This window comes from Lepus europaeus, chromosome 2, assembly GCF_033115175.1.
Source record: "Lepus europaeus isolate LE1 chromosome 2, mLepTim1.pri, whole genome shotgun sequence".
NCBI lineage: Eukaryota > Metazoa > Chordata > Mammalia > Lagomorpha > Leporidae > Lepus > Lepus europaeus.
In genome coordinates, this window is record NC_084828.1 from 82,914,188 (window position 1) to 82,926,224 (window position 12,037).

Below are 12,037 nucleotides of genomic sequence, written 5' to 3' on the forward strand. Positions count from 1 at the left end.
GAGGAGCAAATGGGAGTCCGAGGGCACAAAGTATGAATAGGGTCTGCGGCGGAAAAAATAATTTAATCCCATCAAAGGCTTGAGAGAACAGGGCAGACAGACGTTCTGTCCCGAGGAACACTGTGGGGACTGGAAGTGGGATCTGAGCAAGGAATGGAGGAAGTAGGGGAAATGGAATCCTCTGGCAGAAGGGAAAGGGAAAAGATGACACAGTGCAGCCACTGGGCCAGCTGTTTCCCAGTCTGCTCTGGAAGACTGACAGACTAATCAGCTTCCTCTGGTGGCCTCCAACCTCAGCTCATAGCTGACAAGAGTCCATTTCCTTAATTGGAAGGATAAACGGAAGGGATGTTGAAAGTACTGCCGTTTATGCCAGTTCACTAAAGAGGAAGCTTGGATGTCTTTTTTTTTTTTCCATTAATATAAAAATAGCAAACTTCAACCCACTCAAAGTAGGCTTCTCTCCAACACTGTACTGAAACCGTTCTTGGTCTCCAATGACTTCATGTACCTCATGAACATTTCATTGTCCTTTGACCCACAGGCAGCATTTGACAATGGCTTGATTCTTCTAGAACATTCTTTCTTAGCACCCCGGACATCCCACTCGTGTTTCTTTCACTGGTGCAGCTCCTTGACTGTCTCTTTCTTGGGGTGATCCCCCAGGCTGGGCTCTAGGTTCTATTTTAACTCTTTTCCTAAGTGACATCATTCTTTCTCATAGTACTAAACCCCACCTAAATGCTGATTCCTCAAATCTCTAACTGCAGTCTCTCTCTCCACCAAGCTTCCAACTCATGTGTCCAACTTTCTGTACTAGCTCTGCAGCAGGATATACTATCTAAAAGATGTCTCCCTCATCAAAACTGTCCATCCACCTGTCTTCCCCTCCTCAGTAGATACCACACCCTACCCAGTGACCAGAAATTGAGTCACTCCTCCACGCCCCATATTCAACAGTCTTTCAATGTGTACCTTCAAAGTGCATCTCTGATACAATCCACTACCACTCCTCTAATCCAGGGGAGCTGCTCTGATCTTGACCAGTCCACCCCCCACATAACAACTTTTCACTACACTCAGAACAGTATCTGAGCTCCTGACTAGGGCCTAATAAGGCCTTCTATAACCCGATCCTACTCGTTTTATGCCACTCCCTTTGCCCACTAAATGCCAGACGTCAACTCCCTCACTTGCCTGTCCTCGGCATTTGTTGTGCTTCCAAGTTTTCCTCCTACAACCTTCAGGTTCTCAGCCTAAAAGTCAACTCCCCTTCTTCTTTTTTATTTTTTATTTTTATTTTTATTTATTTTTTTTTTTGACAGGCAGAGTGGACAGTGAGAGAGAGAGAGAGAGAAAGGTCTTCCTTTTGCCGTTGGTTCACCCTCCAATGGCCGCCACGGTAGTTGCGCTGCGGCCGGCGCACCGCGCTGATCCGATGGCAGGAACCAGGTGCTTCTCCTGGTCTCCCATGGGGTGCAGGGCCCAAGGACCTGGGCCATCCTCCACTGCACTCCCGGGCCACAGCAGAGAGCTGGCCTGGAAGAGGGGCAACCGGGACAGGATCGGTGCCCCCACCGGGACTAGAACCCAGTGTGCCGGCGCCGCAAGGCGGAGGATTAGCCTAGTGAGCCGCGGCGCCGGCCTCTTTTTTATTTTGACAGATAGAATTATATAGTGAGAGACAGAGAGAAAGGTCTTCCTTCTGTTGGTTCACCCCCCAAATGGCTGCTACGGCTGGCACTGCGCCGATCCAAAGCCAGGAGCCAGGCGCTTCCTCCTGGTCTCCCATGGGGTGCAGGGCCCAAGCACTTGGGCCATCCTCCACTGCCCTCTTGGGCCACAGCAGAGAGCTGGACTGGAAGAGGACCAACCAGGACTAGAACCCAGTGCCCATATGGGATGCCAGCGTGGCAGGCAGAGGATTAACCAAGTAAGCCACGGCCAGCCCCAACCCCCCAACTTTCTATTCCAATAAATCTCGTTTTTCCATAATATTTGAATCAAACCTGTACTTTTTAGTCTTTCATGTTTATTATCTGTATTCCTGACCAGAAATAAGTCCCTTAATAGGTAGGGGCTCTTTCACTCACATCATATTATTTTTCGTGTAAAGGTACAGAGCCTAGGGACAAGGAATGCTTGCCTAGAGTACAACCTAGTCACGAGGAAGCGGCACAGTGAGCCAGGCAGTGATCGCATTCTCCCTATTCATCACGATACGGCCCTATCTCCTTGCTTTCCTTCCATTTAGTAATTACTGTCCCTTCACTTGATTAAGCTGAGACCTCAGTCACTAGTCATTACTGCTGATCTGAAATTTGGGACACTTGAGTTGCTCAGAGAATGTCAAAAACAGGGCTGGCGCTGTGGCTCAACAGGCTAATCCTCTGCCTAGCAGCGCCAGCACACCAGGTTCTAGTCCCGGTCAGGGCGCTGGATTCTGTCCCGGTTGCCCCTCTTCCAGGCCAGCTCTCTGCTGTGGCCAGGGAGTGCAGTGGAGGATGGCCCAAGTGCCTGGGCCCTGCACGCGCATGGGAGACCAGGAGAAGCACCTGGCTCCTGGCTTTGGATCAGCGTGGTGAGCTGGCCGCAGCGCGCCGGCCACGGTGGCCATTGGAGGGTGAACCAACGGCAAAGGAAGACCTTTCTCTCTGTCTCTCTTTCTCACTGTCCACTCTGCCTGTCAAAAATTAAAAAAAAAAAAAATGTCAAAACAGAATTATACTTTTCCTAACAAGGCCAGCAAACCCAATGTTTTCATAATAATTTGACAAACATTTACACAGTACTCAACATAAATGTTCAACATACTACTAAGAACAACAACAAAGTCAGCAAATGTTATACTTGGCAATGGGACTACAATTCAACATGTCAATAGATACTAAATATCCTACACATGAGACTATGGAAACAAGCTTTTGGAATCTGAATTGCCCGAATGAAGGTAATATCCAGAGTCTTATCTTGTGAAAACAAAGACAACAAAAACTAATACTGAAAAGTTTTTGTTTTTATTTCCAAGATCAAATATTACAACAGGACATTTACATGTATTTATAAAAAAATGCAGCAGTTGAATTTATAGATCAGAGGTTTCCTTGAGTTTGGTCCCTCTCTCAGCACAGTGAGCTGATGTCTTCAAAAGACTTATCGTCCCACTCCCCTCCCTCCCCCACCCAGTTCTCCCACCCACCCTCCCCAGTTCAAGTTGCAGTATTAATATAAAGCAACTGGGTACAACACAGCAAGAATATTCACAATTTGGTACAGCCAAAACCAGAGGATCACCAATGGAGAGGAAGATCCTCATTTAAAAAGCATTTACCTATAGACTATGTGTAGCTATAGATATATCACACCCAGTTATCTAAGATTTCCCTGGTTTTAGAGCAAGTGGAAGTTCCATTGAGTATTAGCCAGCAGTTCCAGCTCTGCTTTACCTAAGGGCATGTCTTTCTCCTACAAGTAGAGGTTTTCTACCACCTCCACATCTCTTCAGAGTTAAGGCTTTCCCTAGCACCTTTATTATCATTTACTGGATATACAGGAGGGTCTCTAGTGTGTCTTGATCAAAAAATTTCGTGGATGGTCCAGTTACCCCTTCTTCCCACAGTGGGGAAGAGCTGCAGAAACAAGTGATTATCTCCTAGCACCATGGGACTCAAGGCCCAGGAAACTGAGAACTCTGTGTGCCTTTCAGGGAGGACTTGCCAGAAACACTGCAATAGGAGCGCTGTCTCTGTCCACTATCTTCTTGCATTGAGTAACAAAGTTCCACTACAGATGACATTTAGAGCTTGTCCTGCAGTAAGAATGCAAATCTCAGAAAGACTACCACTTTGTCAAGGTGAGTACACAAACCTCCCAGGGAATCTCCAAATACTGTTTGGAACTGCTTGAGAAAAACTTTAAAGCATATACCCCAAGTTGACGTCACTCAAGTCCCCGACCCACCCTCAGCCCTAGCCCCAAACAAATTTCATTCCTTGATTAATCTCTCTGAACAAGATGGAAAGTGAGGTTTAGAAAACGACATGAAAAATGTTTAAAAAACACAATCAGTGAAGACATGCCAGAGCTGGTACATCCCAGATGATTCAAAACACAATGTTCAAACGGAACTCATACAAAGCATGCACAGAGCCCACAAACACTCCTGAAAGTTCCCATGACACAATCGATACCACACGAAAGAGGAGGATTTCCTTAAGGGGGTGGGGGGAAGACATCAGATGCTTAGAAGTCGTTAATAATCAAAAGGAAAACTGTTCTGGGGGAGAAAAAAAAAAGATTCTTAGAGGAGTGAAGACAATTGTGTCCAACAGTACCATGTCGATGCTTGGATGGAAGCCCCTCAAAGTCTAAGCATCACTTTAGCATCAAGTGGGACTCATTTCTATCCAAGACTAGAGGATTATCTCACAGTTTTAGTCTCTACTTCCCAGCAAGTGTCTTATATAGCCTTTCCAAAATGTGGGACAAACTGAGGAAAGGAACCAGGCCCATATCCCCAGAGAGGTAAGATAAACAGCCCCTACTAGAAGCTTGTTACTAACTAGCTAAAAAGTAGAGGTCACATACTGCTTTCACTCTAATTAGCAGGTAAAACAGGATTTTTCTGGTGGCAATGGGAGGCTTAACTTACAGGGCAATAAGTTATCAAACAGTTATTATGAGCATATGATTAGTGTCATAAACCTATTTATATTCTGAATCCATTAATTTACTGGTATTTTCCATATTAAGAATAAGATGCTTTGAGAAAAGCATACTATTATAAAACCATTTTCCTGAAAACAGCAAGGTATGCAACTGAGTCTCAGCGTTCCAGTGACATGGATCCCAGTGACACATGCTGTAAAGCCAGACACTGTGAGAGAGGAACAAGCAGCACGGAACGGTTCCAGATCAAGAACCTCGCCTTGATCAGTGAAGGTTTTCATACTGAGACGATGGAAAAGCCAACAGAAAAGATTTTAAGGAAGGGAGAATTCAATTCCAGGTCTGAAGTTATCACATGATTTGAAATGGTGCCCATTGTCTTTTCCATGTCTAATAAATAGTAATTCCTGGTAGCCCAATTAGATTAACTTTTTTTAAATGGAGATAAAATATTACTTATGCTCAACCCAGCTTAGCTCGACAATTTTTCTCATTTGGAAACCTAAGTGACCTCATAAGGCATATAAAGTCTTTGGGCATTCTGATCTCTATAGAGCAGATACCATTAAACAGACAACAAATATTTGAAGTATTTGTTGCCACCAGATCAAGTATAACAAGGTTAACTTCCCATACTTACAATTATGTGATTGTTCTCAGGCAAAATACTACCATTTCCATCTCTAATCCTACCAGTAAATCTGATTATCTTTTTAAAATACCTCATTATATAAATGCTAAATTTTGTTTTCTTAATGTTAAATTTTGTGTACTCAAACTAGTTCATATTGGGTTATCTAACTTTACTTTGATATCAAAGGAAAGAAAGGTGTATACCAAAAATCATCATGTTTTTGAGGATGGCTATGATTCTAAGCAACACAATCTGCAGGCCACAAAAGGGGAGAGGGGTGTCACAGAGATAATTACTGGAATAACCATCTTGGAGTAAGAGTCCTCCATAAGTAGAGAGAAAATGAACTACAAAAAGGATGTGTTTGCCTCAAATTCCTCTCTTATATACCGATTTAACAAGAAGTGAGAAAGGTTATATATTAAGACTTAGCAATGGAATTTCTTAAACAATTACATTAAAAATCATGACTCATGTTCAGAGAATGAATATTAAAACTCAAGAATAGAGAATGGAGAAGTCAAAGAGAAAGTAGAATTAAAAGATTTTCCAATTAAAGATCTCATCTGATCTAATCACAGAAGTTCATTTCATAGGAAAACCACCAATACCATCATATTCTCTCCTGAAAAACAAAACTTTTCTTGATTCTAAGTTCTCTATTACAGGACTGACATATAGGTGAGTCAAAAACCAAATAATTATCATTGAGATGCCAACTCTATATGTAACAGGAGAAATCAATATCCTGGCGTAGTATTCGCTGTCATTTTCCATTTTCAAGAATATCATTGCCCCCTGTGCAATACTAAGTTCAACACAATGACTGAAATGCTCAGCCCACGCAAGCTGAATATTCACAGTACACAGCTGTCTTCAGCCTACTCATCAAGGCTCATGTAGCTGGAAAATTGCCATGTTCATCAGAAGGGTTGGTTTTTCCCATCCTCATTACTTCTTAGTTTCATACAAGACATTCTTATTCATCAACCTGCATCCATGATTTACTATTACACAGTTAAATGAAAGTCAAAAATAGAGTGGAAGTGGGGGAATGACACAGTCAAAGTACACTCCATGGATAAGAAATATTTTTAAAAGTCAGCCTAATGGGATGTTGAAAAGTTGTTTCTACCACATCCAAGAGTGAATTCTAAAGTATACATAAGTTGCTCAGCCAGTAAAGTACTTTAAACAAGTAAAATAAAATTTAACTCCAGTATGTGACATATTTAATTCTCATTAATTACATTTTAGTCATACTCAACACAGACTAGGCAGTTTTAAAAATTAATGAACTGTTTAGAAGATCATTACTAAATCTGTCACTATAACAACTCTCCCTTTTGGAGATTTCAGTCATCCCAGTGAGGTTAGATCAAGGTCTTGGGCAAACGATACCTGGACACAGAAAGAAAGAGAGGAAAAGAAACAGAAAGAAAAAGAAAGGAAGGCAGGAAGGAAGGAAGGGAAAGAAAGAGAAAGAGAGAGAGATGGGGCCAGTGCTGTGGCGCAGCAGGTTAATGCCCTGGCCTGAAGTGCTGGCATCCCATACGGGCACCGGTTCGAGACCTGGCTGCTCCACTTCTGATCCAGCTCTCTGCTATGGCCTGGGAAAGCAGTGGAAGATGGCCCAAGTCCTTGGGCCGCTGCATCTGCGTGGGAGACCCAGAAGAAGCTCCTGGCTTCGGATCGGTGCAGCTCCAGCTGTTGCGGCCATCTGGGGAGTGAACCAGCAGACAGAAGACCTCTCTCTCTGTCTCTACCTCTCTCTCTCTGTCTTTCAAATAAATAAAAAAATAAATCTTAAAAAAAAAAAAAGAAAATAAAAGAGTTGAGCAGGTGGGAAGAAGTTACAAAAAGAGAGAGTAAGAGAAAGAAGGAAAGGAAAGAAGGAAAGAAGGAAAGAAGGAAAGAAGGAAGGAAGGAAGGAAGGAAGGAAGGAAGGAAGGAAAAATGATATCTGGACACAGAAAAAAAGAAAAGGAAGAAAGAAAAATAAACTGATCAGTAAGTTCTCTTTTAATTATTCTAGGAATAATACATAATAAGGGGAAAAACCAGAAGCACCAAGTCTTGGAGTGGAAAACGACTTCAGAGACAACTTAATTCAGTGCTCTATAATCTGAGTTCCTAATTTCTGCAAGGACTCTGCACCTCCATGTGCACATTTACATTCTCTATCCACGCAATTGGCTATATTAAATATCCATCCTCACATTTTAAAATTACAAGCCCTTTTACTTGAAAAGACCAGGAACTATTAATCTGACCCAATTCTCTTGCTTTTCACACAAAGAATTCAACACTCAGAAGAACAAGACTTGCTAAGATGAAAATTAATTAGTAGCAGAACTGCTCCCTAACCACACTTAAATCTGCAGAGTGGCCTTTCTGCATAGCACATACAATGTGCTATACCCTCAGCATGTGCCGGATAGAGAAATCAAGCTTCTCCTTCTTTTTTCAGTTCCTATGGGCTCCTTCTGGCATTTTTACTGAGTGTCCAAAGATCGCTAGCTAGCAATCTTTAATGTGGGGTGGGGCCAAAAATCTTTTACTACTTGGGTCCTGGTTATGCTCTATTGATGAATTTTGTGCCCTAAATGTAGTAGTTCTAAAAGGTGAAGTTAAAGAATACAGGTAAATCATAAAGTTTGAGCTACAGTGTTTGCCACTTTTCAGCCTCATTTCTTCATGAGACTTCCCTAGCTACAATTTCCCTTCCAAAATTTATTTTGTCATTACAGTTCGACCCCAGAAAGAACATTTACATGTTCTCCAATTATCACAAGCGTTGTGTCTCCCTAACTGGCTGAAAAACAGGCAGGAATCAGATCTTATATTTCAAAAATTTTCAACTTTGACTATGAAGTCAATCAATAGTTGTTGACTTACAGAGTCAAGGAAAAAGAATTTCATGGAAGATTTTTAAAATACACATAGTTCAATAATATGATATGGATGGAACACAGAAAAGATAATTTTATCTTTTCTGAAAAATGCTTTAAAAAGGTAAATTTTTTTATTGTTTCCCTTATTCTTAGCAAATAATGTCACACAGTTATTTTCCTTTCACATTTTCATCAGTGCATCATTTTTAAAAGCAATAATCTGCTTCTCTAAATAATGGCATAAATAAGAATTTACAGGCATACTGCAAATCCCACAGGTTTATCTCAACTACTGCCCCTAGCTTTAAAAAATAAAAGCAAAGATAATTTACAAGTCCAAACAATGGGATGAGAATCTTTTGGGCAAACTCATTCTCCTGCTGTGGGGGAACACAGCAAGGGAGTGGAGAGCATGGACTCTGGATTCCAACTGTGACCTGCCGCTTCCTAGCTATGCCATCGAAACAAGTCCTCTCAACTTCACATTGTTTCCCCTTAGCTATAATATGGGGAAAATAAACTACTTGTAGGAATCCTAGGAAGATTAAAGGAGAAAGCACATAGAAAGGACCTAGCACATACGAGTTACTCAGAACGACTTCCCCATTCTTCATTTGGCACGGTTCTTTCTCCAATTCCTCCCTAAATCAAATTTTTAAAAAGTATTCCTGTTTTTGTTCATTAGTTTTCCTTCCACCTCCCTGTATTTCCTCCTGTCACTCTCCAAGTCTATCTTGTTCATCACCCCCCTACATTTTAAACCCTTTTCAAGCTGTTTCCAACACCTACAAGGAATGAATTTACCCAGTCTTACTGACCCCATTCAATCTATTCAGTAACACCTCTCCACCCAAGAGCAAAGGAACTACCAGGAGTAAAGCAAACTGGAAGGAGTTTGCTCCTTGAGTGGATGAAGGTCTTGAGCAAGGCCATGTTCCTTATTACTCTTCCCCAAGTACAACCAACAGCCTCTGCCTGAGGGGTTCACCAACCCAAGATAATTACACTCCTACGTCAAAATAAAAGCAAACCCTCTACATCTTGTATTCTAAATACCTCAGTGGTATGTAAGCTGGATGAATGTGCCAGGCACTGTTCCTTCTTTAAATCATTTTATATAGGCTTGGTCATCTCACAATAAACCAAGCTGCAAAAGCTACTTAGGCTTCTCCTAAATGGATACACCACTGCTGGGAACGAGTGGAAAAGAACTGCATCCTTGTGTCAACCAGCATGTTGTCTCAGGTTCTCTGGGCATGTTTTAGAAAGAGAAGCTAGTAGGTTAGAGAGAATCAAACGGTCCCAGAGGGACAATTCTTGACTTCACATTTTTTACCAGCTTGGGCTTTAGCTGCAACTCGCTGCAGTGGAGATGGGTGCCCTCAAAAGCACAACGCTGACCACACCCTTACTCTTACCCTGTGCCTCCCTGACTTGGATGGCTGACCTTGTCGACTACCAGTAGGTTTTTTACCCTCCAGTGCACCTTTCATCATACATAGCTCTATTCTTCAGATAACAAGGATGTGATCTAAATTCAGACACACACTGAGGAAGTAACATGACAACCATGTTTCCTCAACCACTCAGAAGCTGCTAGATAAGCCTTCGGAGCTTATGAAAAAAAATCAAAAGGGTATTATTCAGTCATCAATCTAAAGAGAGAACTTTGACTCAACATATAAATGAAATTGTAATTATATAAATATATTTATAAATATTTATACAATTATATACTTATACATAAGCACTTACACAGACTTAGAAAAAATGTAAGAACATTAATTCAAAAGGACTCACTGAAGAATAAAACAGAATTTTCCATGATTTTCTGAGGAGATGTACAACTCATTCTTTAGAGAGGGTTCCTCAAAATGCAACCATTAGAACCACATCCTATAATTGTATACTACAATGAACAGTTTTTTTTTTTTATTCCCTACTTGCCAGAGAGTGATCTTAATTAAAGTGGATGGGAGTTTAAAGGTCTCCAAGCAACAGCAAGTCATGCTCCTCAGGTAGAAGAACCAATCTCAACCTCCAACTGACAAAACATTTCCAATTCCAGCCTATAGTTTTTAACAAATTAAAGTTCTGATTTTGTCACCGGAATCACTGCTCTCCCTTCAGAAGAATCTATTTAAAGCTCAAATTACGAACTGAGCACACAGCGAAACTGATGATGGTACTGTGTGGACTCAAGATGGCCTCTTGTGAATACTGTGAAAGTATCCATCAATTATATTGTGAACGTGGCTTTTGTTGGCAGAAAAACACCCACAACATCTGAAAGATGACTGATACTCCTCACCACCCCCTTACTAAATATTGTATGAGCTGAGTTTAAAGGTCTTCCCCTTAGAGAGGCTTTCTGTTTCTGATACCTTTTGAGAGGAAATAGCATGAGGAATTAAACATAATCAGTCAACCAGAACCTTTCAGAGACTATTCCAATGAAGGGCAAAAAAATGAACCATTACTTCTAACCAAAGGAACATGGTTAGCAACTCTCAGCTGCATGCTTTTTCTTCTTCCCCTGGGACAGACACAAGTATGCCTTAAGCACATAGGACAATCGATAACCAGAGTGGTTACAATTACAAGCCACTGCACTGCATGATTACTGAACCGCCTTCCCACAGATCACTGTGGACTCAGACAACGGAGGGGCCAAAAGAACTACCCTGCTGTACTGGCAAAAACAGCAAGCATTTTCCTACCACAGTCACCACAGTATGCTCACTAAGGTTCCACCCTAGGACTAGCAGGATCGATTCAGCTAATAGAGTTATAATGAAGAAGGTCATCTCAGGCTGGGACATTAAAAGTCACTCGTGCTACACACCCTACATTTAGCACTCATTCTGCCAATAACACATATCATGGAAATAATTCTTGTAGCCGGAAGATAGGAATCCTTTGAAAAAAATTAAATATGATGAGCAATCTTAAATCTTGTACACAAAAACCTGGATATTTGTTAAGCGATATTTCCTACATGAAGAACAAATAAAGTATGTGCTGTAGAATTTCTTGTCTACTAAAAATGAAAAAAGGGGAGTTGTTCTTATGCTGAATCTAGCCATTCCTTTGCCAAAGAGGGTCTGAGGAGTGACATTATCATTTGATCCCGGAAAAACTGCTGTGCAGGAGACCACTTATTGGAACACACATATCCTGCTGCCAGTACTAGGAGAGGTCTTATCCTTATACTTCCGTTTGGTCACCAGATTAGGTTAGAAGCGAAGAGTGAAAAAGAAAAAAGGAACAAGAAAAAGAAGGGGATGGGGGAGTGGGAGAAGAGACTAATTATAGAAAAGAACAAGAAATAAAAGAGAAGGCAGGTGACTTGCTTGCCCAGCTTTGGCTCTCTGGTCCTATGAGCCAAAATGCATACTTAGTGACACGGTATCTCACAGGACAAAGGGAAAAAGGGGTAAGCTGAGAGAGGTCAGGCCATGGTGTTAATTTCTTTCCTGCACAAAGACAGTCTCTTGAGGACAAAGGCCTGCCTCTTGTAATGTAATGTCATAGTCCAGGTGAGACAGTTTCCTTCGAGGAAAGTTGGTAAGAAGTTCAAAACGTTCATTTGGATACCCTTTAGACTGGACGTGTTTCACCAAAGCCTACAAGAAACAAAAGGAAGACAAAGCTATTAGATGGAAATAAAAAGCACAGTAACGGTAGCAAATTAAACACATGAAGCTACTCCAAGAAGTTCATGGAAAACTGCATTTTAAAGTATGAGTTTATTTTGGTGCAAAAAAATTTAATAATAAATAGGAAATGTGGTATTATAAAACTATGCATAGTTTTTTTTTTCTTTTCCCCCCAAAAAAGA

The 12,037-nt window shown here is 41.3% G+C and overlaps 1 protein-coding gene across 1 annotated transcript in view; it reads right to left on the reverse strand.

Moving 5' to 3' along the window:
- Positions 1-3,208: 3,208 nt before the first annotated feature.
- UBXN7 (UBX domain protein 7) overlaps positions 3,209-12,037 on the reverse strand; it is a 71,095-nt gene continuing 62,266 nt past the window's right edge. The window contains exon 11 of the mRNA XM_062209556.1: positions 3,209-11,822. Coding sequence (XP_062065540.1) covers positions 11,661-11,822 — 162 coding nt within the window. The 3' untranslated portion in view covers positions 3,209-11,660. The remainder of the gene's footprint in view (positions 11,823-12,037) is intronic.